This window comes from Copadichromis virginalis, linkage group LG13 (genome assembly GCF_057382275.1).
Source record: "Copadichromis virginalis isolate Kocher_CV1m ecotype Utaka linkage group LG13, C_Virginalis_male_GT1.1, whole genome shotgun sequence".
Lineage (NCBI taxonomy): Eukaryota > Metazoa > Chordata > Actinopteri > Cichliformes > Cichlidae > Copadichromis > Copadichromis virginalis.
In genome coordinates, this window is record NC_140630.1 from 13,861,199 (window position 1) to 13,882,183 (window position 20,985).

General features: G+C 39.4%; 2 protein-coding genes across 2 annotated transcripts; one reads left to right on the top strand and one right to left on the bottom strand.

Annotated features, from left to right (window-relative positions):
• Positions 1-116: 116 nt before the first annotated feature.
• On the top strand, positions 117-11,924 carry cog2 (component of oligomeric golgi complex 2). The gene is made up of 18 exons (XM_085477426.1): positions 117-651; positions 1,474-1,635; positions 4,638-4,703; positions 4,789-4,869; positions 4,987-5,090; positions 5,335-5,443; positions 6,386-6,565; positions 6,758-6,882; positions 7,299-7,425; positions 7,539-7,678; positions 8,447-8,508; positions 8,600-8,751; positions 8,908-9,093; positions 9,247-9,319; positions 9,450-9,592; positions 10,630-10,769; positions 10,987-11,170; positions 11,320-11,924. Exons 1-18 carry the CDS (start codon positions 595-597, stop codon positions 11,416-11,418), a joined length of 2,190 nt encoding a protein of 729 aa, XP_085333552.1. The 5' UTR covers positions 117-594; the 3' UTR covers positions 11,419-11,924.
• A 1,493-nt stretch (positions 11,925-13,417) lies between these two features.
• agt (angiotensinogen) lies at positions 13,418-17,589 on the bottom strand. The gene is made up of 7 exons (XM_085477427.1): positions 17,507-17,589; positions 15,839-16,293; positions 15,325-15,691; positions 14,826-14,950; positions 14,571-14,719; positions 14,169-14,325; positions 13,418-14,080 (listed from the first exon to the last, which is right to left on the bottom strand). The coding sequence occupies exons 2-7, from the start codon at positions 16,253-16,255 to the stop codon at positions 13,904-13,906; spliced, it is 1,392 nt and encodes a 463-aa protein (XP_085333553.1). The 5' UTR covers positions 16,256-16,293; positions 17,507-17,589; the 3' UTR covers positions 13,418-13,903.
• Positions 17,590-20,985: the final 3,396 nt, after the last annotated feature.

Sequence of the window (20,985 nt, forward strand, 5' to 3'; positions counted from 1 at the left end):
TAATGATGGACGCAGAAAATGACAACGAGGAAAATTAAAATTCAAAATTATTTTATTAGATTATAGATATAATAAAATTACAACTATTATTTATTAATTTATTTTGATGTATTTTTAATTAAACAAGACCTCAATATATGGATTAAAATAGATTTTTCTTTTCATATCTACTGCAAAGAAAAGAGAAACGCTGTTGATGTTGGAAAGGACTGTCACAGTGAATGCGGATTTAGTTTTAATTATTTTTTTTCTATATACTGCAAATTAACAAAATGGCATTTGGAAATAAAAAATTGAGCACCTAAAAGTTTTGAGCAATTTTATGTGACTACTCTGAAATCCAAAATTATTAGTAACAAACCATTTTATTTATTTAAATATTAAAATATTTAGGTTATATTCAACAGCGACCCCTGCGGTCTCAATGCACTGTGGTCACATTGCATGGGGCCTCTAGGGGGCGCAGGAGTATTATCTTAATCATTGTCTTCTTCGTCGGTGCGCTTGCCATGTTTGCGGAAGCTTGACTGCAGCTAGCTCAAGGCTGGTCGTCATTTCTTTGACTGTAGCTTCAAGTTGTGTTTTCTTATAAAAATGAATCTACCAAAGGGACCGGATTCTCTGTGCTTCGATAAGGATGTTTTTATGAAGGTAAGAGTGTGTAAATGCTGGTTAAAGCGTTACGTTGTCAAACTAGCTAGCATTAGGCTAGCTAAATGTCGATAGTGGACGTTCATTCTGATGCTCCTGTGTCAGTAAAGGTTTACCAGTCAGTAGATATGAATGTTTTTACCGAGCCAGCAGAGTAACCTTAAATAACAGGCAACATGCAGGCGTTTCTGCGTGAAACAGTCGACGCCTGAGGATTGCAGTTTGAGCACTTACCTGACACTTTGTTAGGTACACCTGTCCAAGTGCTTGTTAACTCAGAAATGTAAATATGTAATTAGCCAATCACATGGCAGTAATCCAAAGCGTTTGCTCGTGTGGACGAGGTTTAGACTTGGCTTGTTGAAGTTCAAACCGACCATCAAAAGGAGGGATGAGACTGATCAAAGTGGCTTTAAACGTGGCATTTCCCTACACGACCCTCTATACGGTTCAGAGAGAATGGTGTAAAAATAGAGAAAATATGCAGTGAACAGCTGATCTCTGGGTGAAAATTCCTCGTCGATGTCACAGGAGACTGGCTGATAGAGCTGCAAAAGTAACTAAAATAACCAGATGTTACAACCAAACTATGCAGAAGAGCATCTCTGAATGCACCACACACACCGGTGCCTTTCCTGTTCTTGAAATGAGTGGCATAGCAAGAACAGGAAAGGCACCAATCTTTCCGAATCTATGTTCAGTCTATCACCAGTCAATTAAGGCAGTTCTCAAACCAAAAGGAGGGCCAAGATGTACCTATCAAAGTGACCAGAGTTAATGTGTCGTTGAATGCATGCTGCCTTCTTCCCTTTGTGTCTGCAGGATGACTTTGACGTTGACCAGTTTGTGGCTGAGTGTCGGAAACAGGTCCAGCTGGAAGAACTGAGAGAGGACCTGGAGCTCTACTACAAGCTGTTGAAAACAGCCATGGTGGAGCTCATCAACAAGGACTATGCAGACTTTGTTAACCTCTCTACCAACCTGGTCAGTTGTTATTCATGTTATCTAATGGCAGTAACTGTAATTTTAAATGTGTAAAGTTTAGAAACAGTAGCCAACAGGAGGATGTCCCTTGGTGTAATTTAAAATTTAACATAATTGTAAACTGCCTTGATGAAATGTAGCTAATAAATCAGTCATTATTATTGGTAGGTATTGTTTTATTTATGTAAATAAACAGAATGTATGTCTTGTCAGTTATTAGATCTACTCAATGATTTAATTTGTAAATTAAGTGATGGGAAAAATGGCCAAATCTGTAGAACTAATCAAGCAAACCTTTGCTGGTTCAACTTCGAAAATGTGAGCACTTCATACTTTTCTGTTTCAATAAGGAGAGGCCGTTGGGAACAATGATTTAGTAAGAAAGAGAATTGAATTGGCGTTTAGACTCTAGCCCATCATAGCAGAACAAAATCCTAGCAGTGTACAGGACCCTAACTAGAGGAGAAGATGAAGATGGAGGCTTGGATTGGGCTGTAAGTGATCAGTGTGAGATGGCAATGGGGAGAAGGCGGCTGCCTGAAAGGCAGAAAGATAGAAGAGCAGTGAGGTTTAAAGCACATTGAATGGGGACTGATTGGTGTGGAGTAGAGCTGGGCGATAGAACGATAACGATATGTATCGCGATATAACTTTTACTCGATAGAGAAATTAAGCTATCGCGATAGACCTCGCCGCTCTTGTCCTCTTAAAAAAAAAAAAAAAAGGTCAGCCAATCCAAATTAAGCAGCGCAGAGCCGAACCAATCACAGCCGCAGCGTCACGTCGTGACTTGTTACGTACAGCACAAGTGCCAAGCCGCACGTGTGTTTGTTTGGGAAACAGCCAGCGGGTAATGGAGCCAGCGCGTAATGGAGGAAATGAGTGTGCCGACTAGAAAAATCAACCGAGCGTGACCGAAGAGAAAACAGATGATGGTTCCAATGCCGGAGAGATTGTCGAACGGAAGAGCCATAGAAGTTCCGTAGTGTGAAGGTATTTCGGCTATTTCAAGTCTGACAAAAACAGAGTAGCGTGCACTGTAAATTGTGCCGAAAGCAAGTCTGGAAATACAATAAACTGGTGCATGCGTCACACTGTGCGCCACGTTATTGTTTCGGTGAAATGAATTTCTACAATACTGTTACTGTTAATTCTACTCTCTGCAGTGTTTAAATGCTTACATATACACACAGTTACTTTCCCTCCACACATACGACTCTGTTCTGCTTCTATGCCCCAGCTTTGTTTACTTTTTCCCACCGAGGCTTCTAGACTTCTGATTGGCCAACATTTCTGCACGGTTAGGAATCTAGCGCCACCTGCTGCTTTGGCATGTTCATAGCAGCGTTTTCCTTCATTTCTGCCTTTATGTGTGGACGGGATTATTTTTTAAAACGAAAACGGAAAATCTCCGTTTTCAAAAATACCCGTGTACGTGTGGACGTAGCCTCAGTCTCTGACTGGAAGCGCTAATTCGTCATTCGGCTTTTGTCAGACTAAAGTAACTGTTAAAACTGTTTGAAAAGCTAAGCTATACAACAAGGAGAGATTGAGAATTTCCTTTTAGTTCTCAGTTTATTTGATATTGACAAAGGTTAGTCAGTTTTGTCTGTTCTTCTGTAAAACAAACTAAGATTTATTTTTAGAATTAATATTTTGTTTCTAAGTGGAATTGACAATTTAGTCTGTTTCGTTTGTTCTATTTTGAAACTTAAACGCTTTAGCGGCTGCCTTTTGTGTAGTTTGCAATATTTGCCTTTATTTATCTGAAAAAGTCTCATGTTCCTTAAGTACATCTACCCTGTTGAACTTATTATGGGAAATAAATATTTAAATAAAAACAAGCTGCTGATTATTTCACATTTTACTTGTGAGCAACGGCACATTTAAATCTTACAAATATAGCTATTTGGCTTATATCGTGATAGATATCGTTATCGCCTGAAATGAAAAAAACATATCGTGATATGAAAAAATCTCATATCGCCCAGCTCTAGTGTGGAGATAGCAGGCAAGAAAATGATTGGATTAAAGTAATGATGGCTGTACTGAGTTTGACAGCGTATCAGCCTGAACACCCAAGAAAGCAGGCAGATGAGTGATTACGGATCTTACTTATTGAACTTGCATTCAAGTTTTTAACTTTTCATGCTTACTAGACTTCAAAACTTTGAGATGAAACTGTAAAACAAATCTTTCTTGGTGTATCTTTTAATGATTATTTTTAACTGGAAAATGTCAAACTGTATCCATCCTTTGAATTTCTGTGGTGCAGAACTTATCCAGAAAGATGAATACTCATTTGTAGTATGTTCATAAATTATTACACTTGTGGTTTAAAAATGCCAAAAGGTATTCAAGCCACCATTGATCAGTCACAGTCCACACAGCGTTATCGTCACAGGCTAAGTGCGCAAAAGTCTGCTGCGTCACAAAGTTGGCAAATTTTGGCAGAGCCAAACATGGGGTTTTCCACTTATAGTTGAGAGGTTTACCAGATAAGGCCAGTGCACTGTTTATTTGCAGTTTTTGCACCCAAATAATTGTTACTGTTCAGTAAAAAATAATTGTTACTGTTCAGTAAGAATTATTATTTGGATAGTTTTGGGAGATCTTTGCAGAGTTTAAGATTATAATAATAAACATTACAAATATTGGTTGTTCTTGATTGCATTTGGCCATTTTTGAGTGCAGCTGGGGCTCTTGTGTCCTTCGCTGGCTTTTCCCATGCTGAATCACAAATTTGTTTTGGACAAAGTTTGACTATAAATTGTCAGCTTGTGGCAAGAAATCATAACAGGAATTTCCATCTTTTCCACTTTTTTTTTTTTTTTTTTCCAGAGCAATGTATTCCGCAAAATATCTGTGACTTACTGTTATTAACAGTTATGAATCTAGTATTTGGTCTGTTAATATGCTTCTGAACAGTTAAACAAATCCTACAGTTTTAATATTCTTAAATAAAGCCTGGGCCTAATCTGACATCTGCTCCTTCATCTTAGGTTGGGATGGACAAAGCACTCAATCAGCTTTCTGTGCCATTAGGACAGTTACGTGAGGAGGTTATGGTACGTTCTTCTCTGAATAAATATACTTCCGACTGTAATTACTTCCTGCCACTGAGTACTTTTCTCTGGTTGCTATTTGTTGCAGAGTCTGCGGTCCTGTGTTAGTGAGGTGATACAGGCGATAGATAACCAGCTGTTGAAGCACGAGGACCTGCAGAAAAAAAAGGTTTGGCTCCTCTTTTTACGGTCAGACTTTATGCTTTGACCAAACTGTATTTTGTGTTAATTTTATGTTAAGCCCATAGCAAGCTCAGTTCTCCCTTTCATTGTCACCATCAATCAGGTGTGTGTGATGAGGCTGATTCAGGTTGTACGATCAGTGGAGAAGATTGAGAAAATCCTTCACTCACAGAGTTCCAAGGAATCCAGCTCTCTGGAGATCAGCAGGTAGAGAGCTGACATGCTAATCTAGTCAATCTGTGTATTACTTGGTAGATTGTTAAATTATATCTGAAATGATTAAGAAAAATTCAAACCAGATCCCAGGCATCACATCAGGAGTTATGTTTTGTTGAGCTTGGTCTTTGCAGGGACATAATGCTATCTTGCGAGTCAGACCATTTTCCATAGATCCTCTTTTTTTATTATTATTTTTTTTATTGTGAGGGTTTTTATTTTTCTTTATTCACAGCCCCTTGTTAGCAGGACAGATCCTAGAAAGGATTGCAACAGAGTTCAACCAGCTGCAGTTCCACGCTGTACAGAGCAAAGGCATGCCCCTGCTGGACAAAGTCAGACCTGTAAGTATTAATGAACCAATCACTTAGGGTGTTTGCGGACCTATAATTCATTTACTCTGGTCTGAATCAGTTGATGAGTTTGTAAACATGTAGCTTTATTCTGTGGTTTGGATATGTTCCCACAGAGAAAAATCAAAGTGAACTCCCAAATGTGTCACTACAACTCATGTGAAAAAGTTCAGTCTGCTCATTGGCCAGATGTGTCTGGGGTGGGAGCATAAAAGTAAAGACAGGAAGAAAGTGTTGTGTGAGAAAATGGAAAATTTACATTCATTTCACAGCTAGTTGCTAGCTCGTGCAGAGGTTTGCACATCTATAGTAACTTTCCACATCAAGAATACAAAGCATGCGTGGCTATCTGTTCATTCTTTAGCTCAAACTTGTAGCACACACCTAGTAGTTGGTCTGGATCGGGGTTAGATCACATTTACCCCCAAAACAAACTGCACTGGGGTTTGTTTGGAACATACTGAGACTAACTCTTTTCAAAGGGTCTCAGTGTTTTTTTTTTGGGGGGGGGGTTGTTATGTCTGCACCTGAGTATGACTACTGGGGCGATTGTGGCTCAAGAGTTGGGAGTTCGCCTTGTAATCGGAAGGTTGCCGGTTCGAGCCCCGGCTCGGACAGTCTCGGTCGTTGTGTCCTTGGGCAAGACACTTCACCCGTTGCCTACTGGTGGTGGTCAGAGGGCCCGGTGGCGCCAGTGTCCGGCAGCCTCGCCTCTGTCAGTGCGCCCCAGGGTGGCTGTGGCTACAATGTAGCTTGCCATCACCAGTGTGTGAATGTGTGTGTGAATGGGTGGATGACTGGATATGTAAAGCGCTTTGGGGTCCTTAGGGACTAGTAAAGCGCTATATAAATACAGGCCATTTACCATTTACCATTTACTGTGTTCACACCTGCACAAAACGAACCGCACCAAGTGGGAATGTCTTCTGCCAGCGTATTGCAGGGATCACGTCTATGCTGCAGCAGTCTCTGGAGGGTCTGCTGATTGAGGGCTTGCAGACATCGAATGTGGACATGGTACGTCACTGCTTGAGGACTTACGCCACCGTAGACAAGACTCGAGATGCTGAGGCCCTGGTAGGACAGGTGCTCGTCAAACCATATATGGACCAGGTAAATATGACACACATACCTCAGCTTTTTGCGTAAATATGTTTTAGATATTATCTAACATGAATGGGAGCATTATTAGTTTATAATAAATATGGCAGAGAAAATTCTGACTTTTTAAAAAGACAGATTTCGATGAAATACTGAAAAAGAGATACAAAATTAATTTAATCCCCTGTCATGTTCTTTCTTTAGGTGATAGTTGAAGAAGTGGTAAAGTCCAGTCCAAGTGGTCTTCAGATGATGTACTCTAGACTTTTGGAGTTTGTTCCACACCACTGTAGACTGCTCAGAGAGGTGACTGGAGGAGCCATATCCAGGTATTAATGTTACGGGCGTATTCATCCAAAGCACATTCAGTGTCACTGCATTTAATATATGAACCAGGTTATGTGATTATCTTTACACCATTTTGGTAGCTATTTTTTTTAGTTAAGTGATGTCATTTCTTGGCCATATGCTTGGGGACAAATAAAAGGACATTTTGGGATAAATTTAAAGTTTAAGATTTGTGTCAAATAGGATATTTTTGTCCTAATTCTGAAAATTTGGGAGAACAATTTTGAAAAGCCAAAAAACAATATATTCTAATAGTTTCACTGAGTAGTGGCTTTCAATTTTTGTACAAAACTGATAATTTCTACTAGTATTACGAACACAAAGTAAGTCAGTGGCTATAATAGTGACTACTGAATAAAGTTTCAAAGCATATTTTAAATGTACCCTTTATTCTCAGTGACAGAGCTGACATAGTGCCAGGTTATGATTTCCTGGTGAACTCTGTTTGGCCAGAGATGGTCAAAGGCATAGAGGAAAGGTTGGCCTACATCTTTAACCCTGGAAACCCCGACATATTCTACGAGGTAAAGCTGCAGTGACACAATTAGACTGTGTATGCATGTGTATGGTCACATAATGCAAGGTTTGATTGTATAATTTTTTCTTGCGTTTCCTTTTCGTTTTATCATCTTTTTAGCGTTACAGTGTAACTATGGAGTTTGTGCAGAGGTTTGAACGACAGTGTAGCTCACAGGCCAGTGTGAAGAGACTGAGAATACACCCTTCATATACAAGCTTCCAGAACAAATGGAACCTGCCTGTCTACTTTCAGTTACGGTGAGTATTACCATAATACACTCAAACACTCTGTGTCTATTTTCCAGAAGAAGTTTGTCATTTTTATAAACATAAAGGGCCTTAACTGTTCAGTCATGTTCACAGTGTTACTTTAAGTATGTTTGTATATTGTATGTTTGTTACCCATAAGCTGAAAATCCAAAAACTTTTTAGGGAATTGGTTGAAGTAACATTTTTTTTTAATGTAGAATAAAAATCATACACAACTTTTAGTTATACATTTTTCTAACAATATTGATATTATATAAATAAAGATGTGTACAGCATGTACTTTTGAAAAAAAAATTGAGTCTTTCTTCAAGAACTTAAGAGAAATGTTTGGATTAAAATGGCAACCTGTCAGCAATTTTGGGGGATAATACAAGTTGGCAAATGGTCAGGAAGTTACTAAACATAGTCCATAAACATGCTGCTGGACCTTGGCTGAAAGGTGATTGATCTCTGTGGAAAAATAGAGAAGTTGTTTTTCAACCTCTTCCCACCCCCACAGACTCGCACACTGTAAAGCATACAACACAAATACACACACACATTCATCATTGCACGTCAAGAGAAAGATTAGGGTTCATGTCTTTATTTCACAACCACCACCGTTAACCTTTTCTGGAAAGTTGAAAGTTTCCATTACACGTGTTGTTGTTTCACGCTATGAGCACGTACACATCAGAGCTGATGCAAGAAAGAAGCTGATAACAGATTGATTGTCTTCTTCCTTCCCTCTCTGTGTTGCTAATTTTGTTTTTCCAGATACAAGGAAATTGCAGGACGTCTAGAGAATGCTATTAGTGATGGATTGGTGGCAGCACCAGGTGGATTTATTGTATTTTTTTTAAATTGTATTTGAATTTTATCTGTTCCTTATACAGTACTTAGAGTAACTATGTATCTGCTTACGTTCAGCTGGCAGTGCATACCACCTGCAGGTATCTGAGGTGGTGTGGTCCTGCTTAGTGAGATGTTGGTCAGACAATGTCTATCTGTCACCTCTGGCACATCGCTTCTGGAAGCTTACGCTGCAGCTGTACTCAAGATATGCCAAGTTTCTTGATGAGGTAAACTTAAAATATATGAATGATTATTTATTTATGTGATTATTTATTTATTGATTATTTTATTTATTTATGAGATTTAAAAAAAAATGCCAAAGAAGCCAAATTAAAAGCCAGTTGTTATAACCTGTTTCTCATCTTGATTGTTGTCTTGTGCAGGTGCTGACTAAGTCTCCGCCCTCTGAGGTGACTAAGGAGCCAACCAGGCCTCTGCCGAGCTCAGCTTCTTCTACATCTAGCAGAACATCACTGGAGGAAGGCGGCAGTGAGAGTGGGAGTCCTGCCTCCCTGTCCACCAAACAGCTGGTTTACATTGCAGCAGACATCCAAAAACTGCAGGAGCAGGTGCTCACAAACAAACTAATTACATTTTTATCTGTGTAGTTCCAACTTGTTTACATTTAATATATTACTGTTTAGCCTGATTTGCAGTTTCTTAAAGGATTTTCCTCTTTAGTTTCCTTTTTTTCATCTCACAATTGGCTTGTCTTTCTTTAGATCCCAGAGTTGTCAGAGATGGTCAGAAAGCGGTTTGAAGCCATTGGATTCAAAAACTTTTCTCTTGTGGAAGGTGACTTACAGTTTAGGTTCACTTCTTATGCAGTATTTCCTATCATTTCTTAAATCTCAGGTTTTTCCACTTCCTGATGTTAGCTCAAGTTGACTGTATGTGCATTAACGAGTGCTCTCCTCTATGTCAGATGCTCTAGCAGACTCCAAGGCTTCCCTGTCAAGCAGCATTCCCTCTCTGAACACTAGGATGACCCAGCATCTGACCGAACGCAGCTGTCGATTCCTGAAGAGTGCCTCAGAGGTTCCACGACTCTACCGCAGAACTAATAAAGTAAGAGAAGTTGCAATTATGTATACAAATGTCTTTATCCAATGTTTTCATAAGGTGCACTCTCACATATCATATCTTAGATGCCGTTGCGTTCAAATGGTTGTTTATGCAGGAAACACCATATGTAAAATTCAAAATCTTATCTTGGAAATGCACAACATATTCAACTCAAAATTAAGCTGAATTAACAACCATGGGTAGATTTTCTGTTTGATATTCAAATCCCAGAAGGCTTTTATTGAAATGAATAACGCTTCAGTATGGGGCTGATTTGATTTATTGATTGTGTGTAAAGTCGTGTAGTCACTGAGCATAAAGTTTCATTATGATTTTGTTGTAAATTGCAGTTTCATCAAAAAAAAAAAAGCAAGAGAAATTTACTGGACTTTTAAATGCTTTGACTTTATTTTTCTATTGAACATGTGTGTTCTTGCATTCATTCACCAACTTGCATGGTAATTTGCTGCAAGCCCTTTCAGCACATCACTGCAGTGCTGCTGGACTTTGCATAACTACATACATCTGAAATAGTCTGTTATTCTGATTAATCAGTCATTTCTGTGGCAATGTTGGCAGACTCCTTTATTATTAGTGATTGATAATTGTAGAGTGAATATCAGAACAATATCTGCCAAGTCTTTATAATCAATGTGATCCAAATCATTGCAAAATGAGTTCCACTTTGTAAACTCGGTCAATATATAAGGCAAAACAATGCTAATCTGAGTTGGTTAAAATATATTAAAAAGAAACTCATTAAATATCTCTAATTAAAGGTTTTTAGACATGTTGCACCTGTGACTGGTTGTTTTTTTGTCTGATATTTGATCCACTATACTTGTAACTATGTACCAACTTACACTGCAATACTCGCACAACAAAGCAAGTGGTTCACAATAAGAGGCCAAGAAAAATAATTCAGTTTATATTAATTTATTTTTTACATTTGGTCAAAACAGTATTAAAATGCTTAATATAAAGCTTGTATATTGATTTATAGTATATAATATCATACTTTGTACCTCCTCTCCATGTAGGATATACCGGTGCGTGCATCAGCGTACATGGATAATGCCTTACGCCCGTTACATCAGTTACTGACTGATTCGACAGGGCTGGTCACCCCTCACACAGCACAAGAGTGGCTGCGAGTTTCACTGTCTGAGTGCACACAGAAGTAAGCATTACACATATCCACCACTAAACCCTGATACAATAATAGATTTGATGACTTAGAAATATGGCCTGTGATGATGTTACAATAATGTTTCTTTATTGCAACAGGGAGAATATTTCTTTCTAAAAGCTGGATTGTTTACATTTTATAAAGATTTTTCCAGCCTCAGCCAGCGAATTAAATTTGTTTCTGCTTTCCCATCTCATGTTGTGTTCAGGTACTATGAGACCATCTCAGAGGTGCTGAGCTCAGTCAGAAAGATGGAAGAGAGTTTGAAACGCTTGAAACAAGCCAGGAAGGGTGCAGCCGCGACTACAACAGCAGGAGCAAATGGTGGACTAACAGATGATGGCAAGATTCGTCTTCAGCTGGCACTAGATGTGGAATACTTGGGGGAACAGGTGGGTGCTCTTCCATGAGTGCACAACCACATGTAGTCCAAGTATGAAGACACATATATGAACATGTGACAAGCAGTGCACATTTATCAGTCAACAAAAATATGTTTTTAGAAACTCATGTCATAACTTTATACTGTTGTGTGCCTCAGATTCAGAAGATGGGTCTTCAGCCAACTGACATCTCTATGTTCTCCACTCTGATGGATCTTGTGAAGGAAGCCAGAGAGCTTGCTGAACAAAACCAATAAAACAGACTCTGCAATGACTGAAACACTGATATGCAGCACTTCACATCTTCACATTTCCTTGAGACTTGTGGAGGATAAAACTTGTCCGAGTCATGGGCTGGTAAGAGGTGGAAAATAATGGGAAGAATTAACGCTACTGTAATCATTTTCAAACATTTGTACCAAATCACTTAGTTCAATGTAAACTTTGGAACTAGGCTGTAAATTGTTGGCTGACACAGCATAGAAACTACTGCTGGAGCATCAGCAGTTCTGGTGTAGGCAAAATGGAGAAAAGGGACTGGATGGTACTATGATTATGTAATTTTATGTAACTACTGTATTGTACTTTCACTGGGCCAGAAAGTTGCATAGCAAGAGGCTCAAAATAAGTTACAAAGGGAGTACATTGATCATTATTTGGTGATGGATTAATCTAAGAGAAGTCTGTTAATTTGTCACGTGTGCAAAACAGTTGTATAATATAATATGTTTAACATGAAGGTAATGAAGAACTTTGTACAGAATGTTATACTGTGTGTGGTTTTATTACAAAGACACATTAGCAAGTTATACTTAATGGCCACTTTATTAGGTAAACCTGTTCAACTGCTCATTCATGCAAATATCTAATCAGCCAATCAAAATGCAGTTAACCTGCTGAGGTTCAAACCAAGCATGCGAATGAGAACAAAAGTGATTTCAAAAACTGCTGATCTATTGGGATTTTCCCCACATAGCCATTTTGAGAGTTTATAGAAAAAAATGTTCCAAAAAAGAGGAAGTATCCAGTGAGTGGCAGGTCTCTGGGTGAAAATGATCCCAGAGATCAGAGGAGAATGCCCAGACAGGAAGGCAAGAGTAATTCAAATAGTCATTCGTTGCAACCAAGATGAGCAGAAGAGCATCTCTGAATGCACAACATGTTCAATCTTGAAGGAGGTGACCACCTGAAGTCTCACTTCCGTGAGCTAAGAACAGAAAACTGATGCTAAAATTCACATAGGCTCACAAAACTGGACAATGATATACTGGAAAAGCATTCTCTGGTCTAATGAGTCTCATTTTCTGCTGAAAAAAATCACATTTGCAAAATGAAATAGAAAATGGTTTCATGAACATGAAAACACTAAACTCAAATGGCCTCCACAGTCACCAGATCTCAATCGCTCAGTCTTAACAGAGCACCTTTGAATGGTGGAATGGGATGTTCAGAAATTCCGAGACAAATCTGCACCAGTATGGACAATGGAAACATTCCTCAGAGTAATATTTCCATGGTCCATTTTGACACAATAGCACCTTGTTGAATCTATGCCATGAAGAAATTAGGCAGTTCTGAAAGCTAAAAGGGGGTCCAACCACATACTAGCTTGGTGTAACTAATGTAGTGTCCGGTGAGTGTATACGAGTCATTGTTTTCACCGCATGCATGCTTATACTCAGTGCTACCAATAACGCTGCAGGACCATGAACCTTTAATAAACCGCAACATTATTACATGCACAGGAAAGCTAAACGGGAGAATAACATTTGTTTTTGTGAATGCTGAAGCAAGTTATTCAAACCCTATAAATCACAGCCAGCCTTCAGTAATGCTGACATGCATGTGCATTATTTTCACTCATTAACTAACGTATATAATTATGTGTAAAAGGTGATAAATAATTGCTAGTACAGTAACCTTATTTTAAGCCATGCCTTATAACATCTTAGTTACAAATTTGCTGAGATCTACATTAAAATTATTTTTGGGATTATTTTCAGTAGATTTTCTCACTCTGTAACTGCTTTTCTATTAAATCCACAACCTGTTCATTACTTTTAGTTACATGGTATGGTGATGGTACGAGAGGCTTATTCCTAATACTATAATCGTTTTACGCACAGAATGTATGAGAATAAATATGATAGTCTGGACTTTCCTTACCTGTTTAAATGACTTCCCACAAGTCTCACAGATTAAGTAGGTCAATTGAAATGCTGATTAAAAACCAGTGAACTTTGTTTGCATTTGGAAACAGATGCTTTATTTCAGCAAAACCAAATCATAACAAAACAAAAATAGACTCTTAGTTACAATATACAACATGCTAGCCGTGCATCACAGACAGTCGTGGTTACTGTACTTCCTGTACTCTGCTGAAAAATACTGTACAGAACTCTGCTATAATAAATTTTACAAAAAAAACTAATTAGGATTTTCACATTATGCTTGAAAACAACTTAAAGTAACATGTTTTCATAAATACTGCAAATCAGAGCCATCAGTAACACTGTTAGATCCTTATTCCGTGTGAGTACACTTAATTCCTCATGCACTGTATGTGAGAATTATTTCAGAAGGAAAACAAATCTATGATTTTAAACACAATGTCTGCAGCATGAGAGATTTCCTGCAGAAATGAAAGCTGTAGATGATAAAGTACGTTGTAAAGAAATAGTCCTGGTATGTGGGAAATTTTTCATGTCAGGGGGGTTTGTTCACTTAAAGCACTATATATCATTAGACCAGAGGATTTATGATCTTGCCCAGCATAAGGATGGAGTTAGAATTTCCTTCTACAACAGAAAAAAAGAAAGGCCTGTTAATGGACAGCTTCAGAGGGACACCCTCTTCCTGTGTCTGGTCCTGAGGTTCTGCTCCTTCCTCTGACATCTCAAACAGCACTTTGTTGATGGCCTAAGAGGAGACATGAAGGTCTATTAATGTCTCATAAATATACAGAGAGTGATTTTTATATTATGACAAGCTGACTACTCAGGCTGACCTTATCTATGGTGAAGGGTTTGGTGTTGCTGAGTTGGCCGAAATCTGCCTCGGAGCCGAACAGTTTGGCATCGATTTCAGGATCCACGGTAGTCAGCAGGTCACGCAAATCAGTCACAGAGGACATAGAGAACTTGGGGAGTGACAGCTCCAGGAGACTGGAAGAGGGAGACAGAGTTTATAATGAGTGTGTTTTTTGTTTTGTTGTTGTTTTTGTTTTTTGTTTTTTAAATTTTAACAGTATTGGACCTGAACCTAAAAATCCATAGCTTTTTTTTTTCTCCTATTTTGATCTTTTGAGTTAAAAACAGCATATAGGCACTACGTTTCTGTTCAAAAAAACAACAACCGTTCAAGGTCAAAGTTTATTCTAAGTCTAGTACTAGTAAAGTTCAATAATCACCCTTCCTGAAGGTTTTGGTGCCAGTCAGAAATTATGTCTGTGCGCAGCTTTGACTCCACATCACCGAGTTTAACCCCCTCATGAGGCAAGACCAACAACATGTAGGAGCGTTTGCTCAGAGACAGCTTCACAATGGTGCATTGCCGCGCCTTCAAAATAAAAGAACAAAAATATTAGAGTCAGGTCGCTATGACTTTAACAAGCTAAATCCACCAACTTGTTATTAATCTTTGTTTCTTAAATACAAAGATTTACCTTATCGTTGAAGTAGTGATACTGACCCGTGTGGGTCATCAGTGGAGCCATTACTGTAGTTGTTTGATCCACATGAAACTCCTTCAAGGTCGTTTCCTCTGGTTGGAAAGCTTTCTTCCAGTTTCCTAAAGAGACGAAACCAAACACAGATTCGAATTTTCTATATACGATAAAGACATTTTTAATGTGAGAGATTTAAGCAAAAGTCTGAGGAAAGGAAATGCTCCATGATGAAAAGGCTGAGACTGTGGCCCATCGATATCTCTATGGTACAATCAGCATTGTTATTTGTGAAGTTTGGCATCTGGATCAATGCACATAAAGCTGGTAATTAGAGTCACGATTAATAGAACTGCAAAAAGTTATATATTTATAGATTAGTGCCATACATAATGTACCAGGGTTGACAAGCTGGTGTAGGCTGCAGAAAGCTAGTTTGAACTTTTAATTGTGAATTCTAATCTACGTACTTTGTATAATCAACTTAACAGAGACAGACCTTGGAAGTTGAAGGAGGTGATGAACAGAAGGTTACTGGTGGCATTCAGATCTTTGAAGATGTCCTTCACCTTCCTATCTGACGTCATCTCCACAAAGCTGTTGACCAGCTGCTCTGCTTCCTGAGGTTTGGAGAAGTCCACACCTCGGATAAACGACGTGTCTGACAAGTCCTGTGTGCCTTGAATAAAGTCCTCGGACAGCTGAGCATCCTGATGAGTGAAGGCCCAAACCTGGGTAGTGATTTCATCTCTGGGTCCATCGTCCACTAGAGAATTAATGCCCTGCAGGGTCTTAAGAACTTTGTGTCCATCTATTAAGGACACGCAGTCCTTTCCATCAGTATCCCTACTCAGGCCTAGTAGAAGCTGGATAGAAAGAAATGAATTGAGGTTGTTTACTTCTTTGTAGAGTGAAAGTACAAGACATAATCAAATAATCAGATGGATGGTCAGACAGATAGCCTAGGCTCAGCAGGTTCTACTTCAACAGTGACAACAAAAGTAAATAAATACCTGGAATGAACCGGCTGTCTTCTTGGAGGCTCCCAGGTAGAAGGTGACCAGGGATCCAAAGGTGTTGACTGGAGATAAGAGCGTGTTAGTGCTGTGCTGCTTGCTGCTGAGAGCCTGGTACATCCTCAAGCCTAGAGCATTTAATAGCGCTGCCAAAACTGCTGTCCTCTCTGTGATGTTTTGCCTCTGTACATCAACTTTTGATGGATCCCTGTGGTCTGGTGTCAAGACTTCATTGTCAAGGGGAGCCACAGGAAGTGTCTCCAGAGGCTTAACCGTGGGGGCCTGCAGGGACTCACAGCTGACATTCTCGGCAGCAAAAAGATAGAAGGGGTGAACGTAGACTCGGTTGGCTTGGCTTCCTGAGAGGCAGCAGTATAGTAGGAGGACCAGAAGAGGTGACCAGAGTCTCTGCATTTTACCTTTGGTTGGAAGTTACCCTAAAATAGTTGTCTCTGTTGGTGGGGGAGACACATATTTAGTTAGTTCAACCTCAATCACCTCAAGTATAACTGACCATTTTCTGTATCAGCCTGGTTAGGAGAGCGCTGAGTTTGACGTCTTCTGGGAATGTTACGTGACTTTTTCAACAGCTTTCATCACAAATCAGGCTCAATCTGGTTTTCAGCTTGTATATGATTGGCTGGCAGGAACACTGGATGTCAGAGATTGATTGAATTCTTTGTGCGCTTTCTCTCCTGCTGGTCAGTGAGTGAGAGCAGACATTACCCTCGGCAACAGAGGTCGCGTAGATAATGAAGACGTGTTTGTGTGTGTGTGTGTGTGTGTGTGTGTGTGTGTGTGTGTATTTGCATATGTTCACTGACCCAAATAAGATGGGAAACTTTGTATCCTATAAAAATTTATCTTGCAACGACAGGTACAAACTTAGTGTGCTTAAAATAAATAAAACAACTTATTTATATGTTGTTACTAACTTATTTGTGTGTTTACATAACAAGTCTATTAAAAAAACCATATAAAAAAACCCAAAACACATAGAATGAAAGAATCAATAGAAGTACAAAACAAACTTTCACAGCTGTATAAATGCATAATTTATTTTATAGGTCCAATTTTACTGGACAGCTTTCAAGTCAAGTGACAATTTTCATTAATTCTTTCAAGGATTAGTCTAAAAAGCTGTGAAGCAGAGTGACTTTGGTAAGTGCTCTCTTATGCAAAAATAGGACTTTATCCTTTGACTTGAACATGCATAAGTGTGGACTGATGAACTCTTAGAAGCGGTAAGTAAACACTAGATTTTCATCTATTAGGACATGTAACACAGGACATGGCCTTGGTCCCTGATCAATAAAACCAGTGCATTCGATGTTCCTATACACAACTAACCTATTGTGTACCTGCTTACCTTATTACAGACGTGGTGAAAATATGGGCTACTTCACGACTTATGTTATGAGGTTCAGATATGTGAATAGTTTTCTTGAAAATCTATTTTTCATAAAATCTCTTTCTGTATATAGAAATTTTCAGAAACAAATTTCAATTTAATTTCAATTTCAAACATTCTTGCTTTTCAACACATTTAGTTTTTAATTCAGCAAAGCACTCTGGAAAAAAAAAATCCCTCCTCATCTTTAACAGTTCAAACTACCACACAATCAAAAAGCAATTACTGAAATAAAGAAAAAAAAATTCTCTTACCAGATGGGTCTGCCGTTGTCGCTGGTGAATGAGGTGCTAAGTGAGGTCCTGACTCCTCTGCACTCTTACTTTAACCCACCCGGCCAGCTGTGTGCTCCCACTCTAGTTACTGATTAACCAAAGTACCATTGAGTCAGTCAGGGGCTCTCCTGTCATGACTCATATCCTGCTTTGTACAGACAGCGCTTGAGATATAGATAAATAGGTTTGAGAGTAGGTTTGGGAGACCACCCAGTGCCCTTTTATATAATGACTTTAGGAGAATGGTGCAAGAAAATCCTGAATGGGGTGAAAAGGAGAGCTCAACTTCTATAAAGAATTGGGAAAAGGAGGGATAAACAGTCTTGTTTCAGTTTGTCACCTTTCCAGGGTGATTCACTGAAAAGTCACCATATTGCACACGTATTTATTTGTATGGGGGGATATTGTGTTCTGTATTGATTACGTATGTTCTTTGGAGTTTTTGCTCAACCTAGACGTCAAAGAGGAATTGAGGAAACAAGTTTCATTCAACCCTTTTAAGATTTTCTTGCTTTTTCTTTTTATCATAATGGATCATATGTCTCACATTATTCATTCCATATAATGCAAATTTCTTTTTTAGTGTACTTTTAAAATAACACTCACTAAGCCAGGTTAACAGAGAAACTCTGCGGACATCTGTGTAAGATTTTCATGAGTCTTGAGGGTGTTATCATTGGAACAAGAACTATAAAATAACCCCACCTGTTCTGGGAAAAGAGCAAACACTTTTCAAATGTTCAAATAGCTCTTTATGAGACAATACATATCATATTTTTTTATCTTAAAATTATTATCTGTGACTACAGTACAGAAAATCCGTCACACTCACACCTGATTCAACAGGACAGGGCACACTAGATTTTCTCACCGGAGAGAACCATCATCAGGTCAAGTGTTTTACACTCCTGCTTTTATCTTTAACAAACACTGTTACAACGTTAATGGGATAAGAAATTTTATTTGACCTTTCACTTCATGTAATGTTTATAACAGTGCGAAGGATTGTTCTTTTATTTGTCACTGATCTCAGACTAATACAGTATGTCTTTTCTAATATCACAGTCTCTGCAATTGTCCTTTAAAATATATAATAACTTTCAGTTCCATTCAGATATTTTTTTAAATAGTGCCTCAAGATGCTTTAAGCTACAACAATAGAAAGAAAATCCCAATAATCAGATGAACCTCTGTGAGCAAGCGCTTGGCAACAGTAGGAATGAAAAACGTCTTTCTAACAGGCAGAAACAGACTCAAGGAAGTGCAGCCATCTGCTGCAACCAGTTGGGGGTGAGGAGAAAGAGAAGAGACTCAAGAGAGACCGGACACGCAATGGGAGACAAAGCCAGAGCTAAATAATGACACATGGAGAGTGAAAAGGGAGTAGAGAAGAAATGCTCAGTGCATCATGGCAGCCTAGGCCTATTGTGACATAACTATGGATGGTCTAACAATAAGCTTTATTGTAAAGGAAAGTTTGGACTCTAATCTTATGGTAGAGAGGGTGTCTGCCTCCTGAATCTGAACTGGAAGCTGGTTCCGCAGCCGAGGGGCCTGAAAGCTGAAACTCTAGATCCACGAGTAAGCCAGCAGTCTGGGAGCAAAATGCTCTGTGAGGATAATATGGTAATAAGATATGATGTGTCTTGATTATTGAAGACTTTGTATATGAGAGGGAGGATATTAAATTTAATTCTGAATTTAACTTGGAGCCAATGAAAAGAAGCCAGTAAGCTAGAAATTTGAGCTCTCTTTCTAGTCCCTGTCAGTGCTCTTGCCACAGAATTTTGGGTTAACTGGAGGTATTGTGTTTTTTTTCATGGCACAACCAATAATAATGAATTACAAACATCAAGCCTAGAAGTAATAAATCCATTAACTAGTTTTTCAGCATTACACTCAGGCAGTAATGGCAGAAATCAGTCCCATATATTTGTTTAATATGGACGTTAAATGACTTATCCTGACCAAAATACACACACACACACACACACACACACACACACACACACACACACACACACACACACACACACACACACAATATATATATGTGCACACACTTACTGTATATATGTGATGTGTTTTTTATTTGAATCTTCAAATGCAATTTAACTTAACTTTTAAATGCACCTTACAACAGACATGCATCAACGCTACACATGAGTGGGCGGAAGTAGGTTTGGAGACTTCACCCCCCCCGTTCTCTGTTGCCTGTTAGGGCGGGGGGCTGGGAGGAGGAGTTGGCCGTCCGATTGGGTTCTGGAATGTGGGGCCTCCCTGCTGCTGCGGAGTCAGGGCGGTCTGCTTCTCTCCACCTCAGGGAAGAGGGTAACACCACCTGGGTCTGGGTGCAGTTTCCCCCTCTAGGGGCAAGGGTACCCAGACCTGGGCTATAGAGTACGCTTGGGGAGTGTGATTGCGATGTGCAGTGTCTATTTATGTCTGTCTCCACGTTGGGTGAGTGCTGACTATTTGCATATGAGAGCATGAGGGTGGGAATGGATGTTTGTATCTGTGTGCGCCTGTTTGTTTGTGTCTATATGTCAGGTCGGGTATCAGACGCCACCTCTCTAGGGTCATCTCAGGCCCTCCTACCAATTAAGCATATTAGGTGATGTGCATCTCTGTAATGTGAAGGGGTGTCGTCTAATGACATCAACACCCTATGTCAGGTGTGCATAATTATTAGGCAACGTCCTTTCCTTTGGCAAAATGGGTCAAAAGAAGGACTTGACAGGCACAGAAAAGTCAAAAATAGTGCAGAGGGATGCAGCAGTCTCAAAATTGCAAAGCTTCTGAAGCGTGATCATCGAACAATCAAGCGTTTCATTCAAAATAGTCAACAGGGTCGCAAGAAGCGTGTGGAAAAGCCAAGGCGCAAAATAACTGCCCATGAACTGAGAAAAGTTAAGCGTGCAGCTGCCAAGATGCCACTTGCCACCAGTTTGGCCATATTTCAGAGCTGCAACATCACTGGAGTGCCCAAAAGCACAAGGTGTGCAATACTCAGAGACATGGCCAAGGTAAGAAAGGCTGAAAGACGACCACCACTGAACAAGATACACAAGCTGATGGATGGGCCCGTGGCTGGATTGGTAAAGGGCAGAGAGCTCCAGTCCGACTCAGACGCCAGCAAGGTGGAGGTGGAGTACTGGTTTGGGCTGCTATCATCAAAGATGAGCTTGTGGGGCCTTTTCGGGTTGAGGATGGAGTCAAGCTCAACTCCCAGTCCTACTGCCAGTTTCTGGAAGACATCTTCTTCAAGCAGTGGTACAGGAAGAAGTCTGCATCCTTCAAGAAAAACATGATTTTCATGCAGGACAATGCTCCATCACACGCGTCCAAGTACTCCACAGCGTGGCTGGCAAGAAAGGGTATAAAAGAAGAAAAACTAATGACATGGCCACCTTGTTCACCTGATCTGAACCCCATTGAGAACCTGTGGTCCATCATCA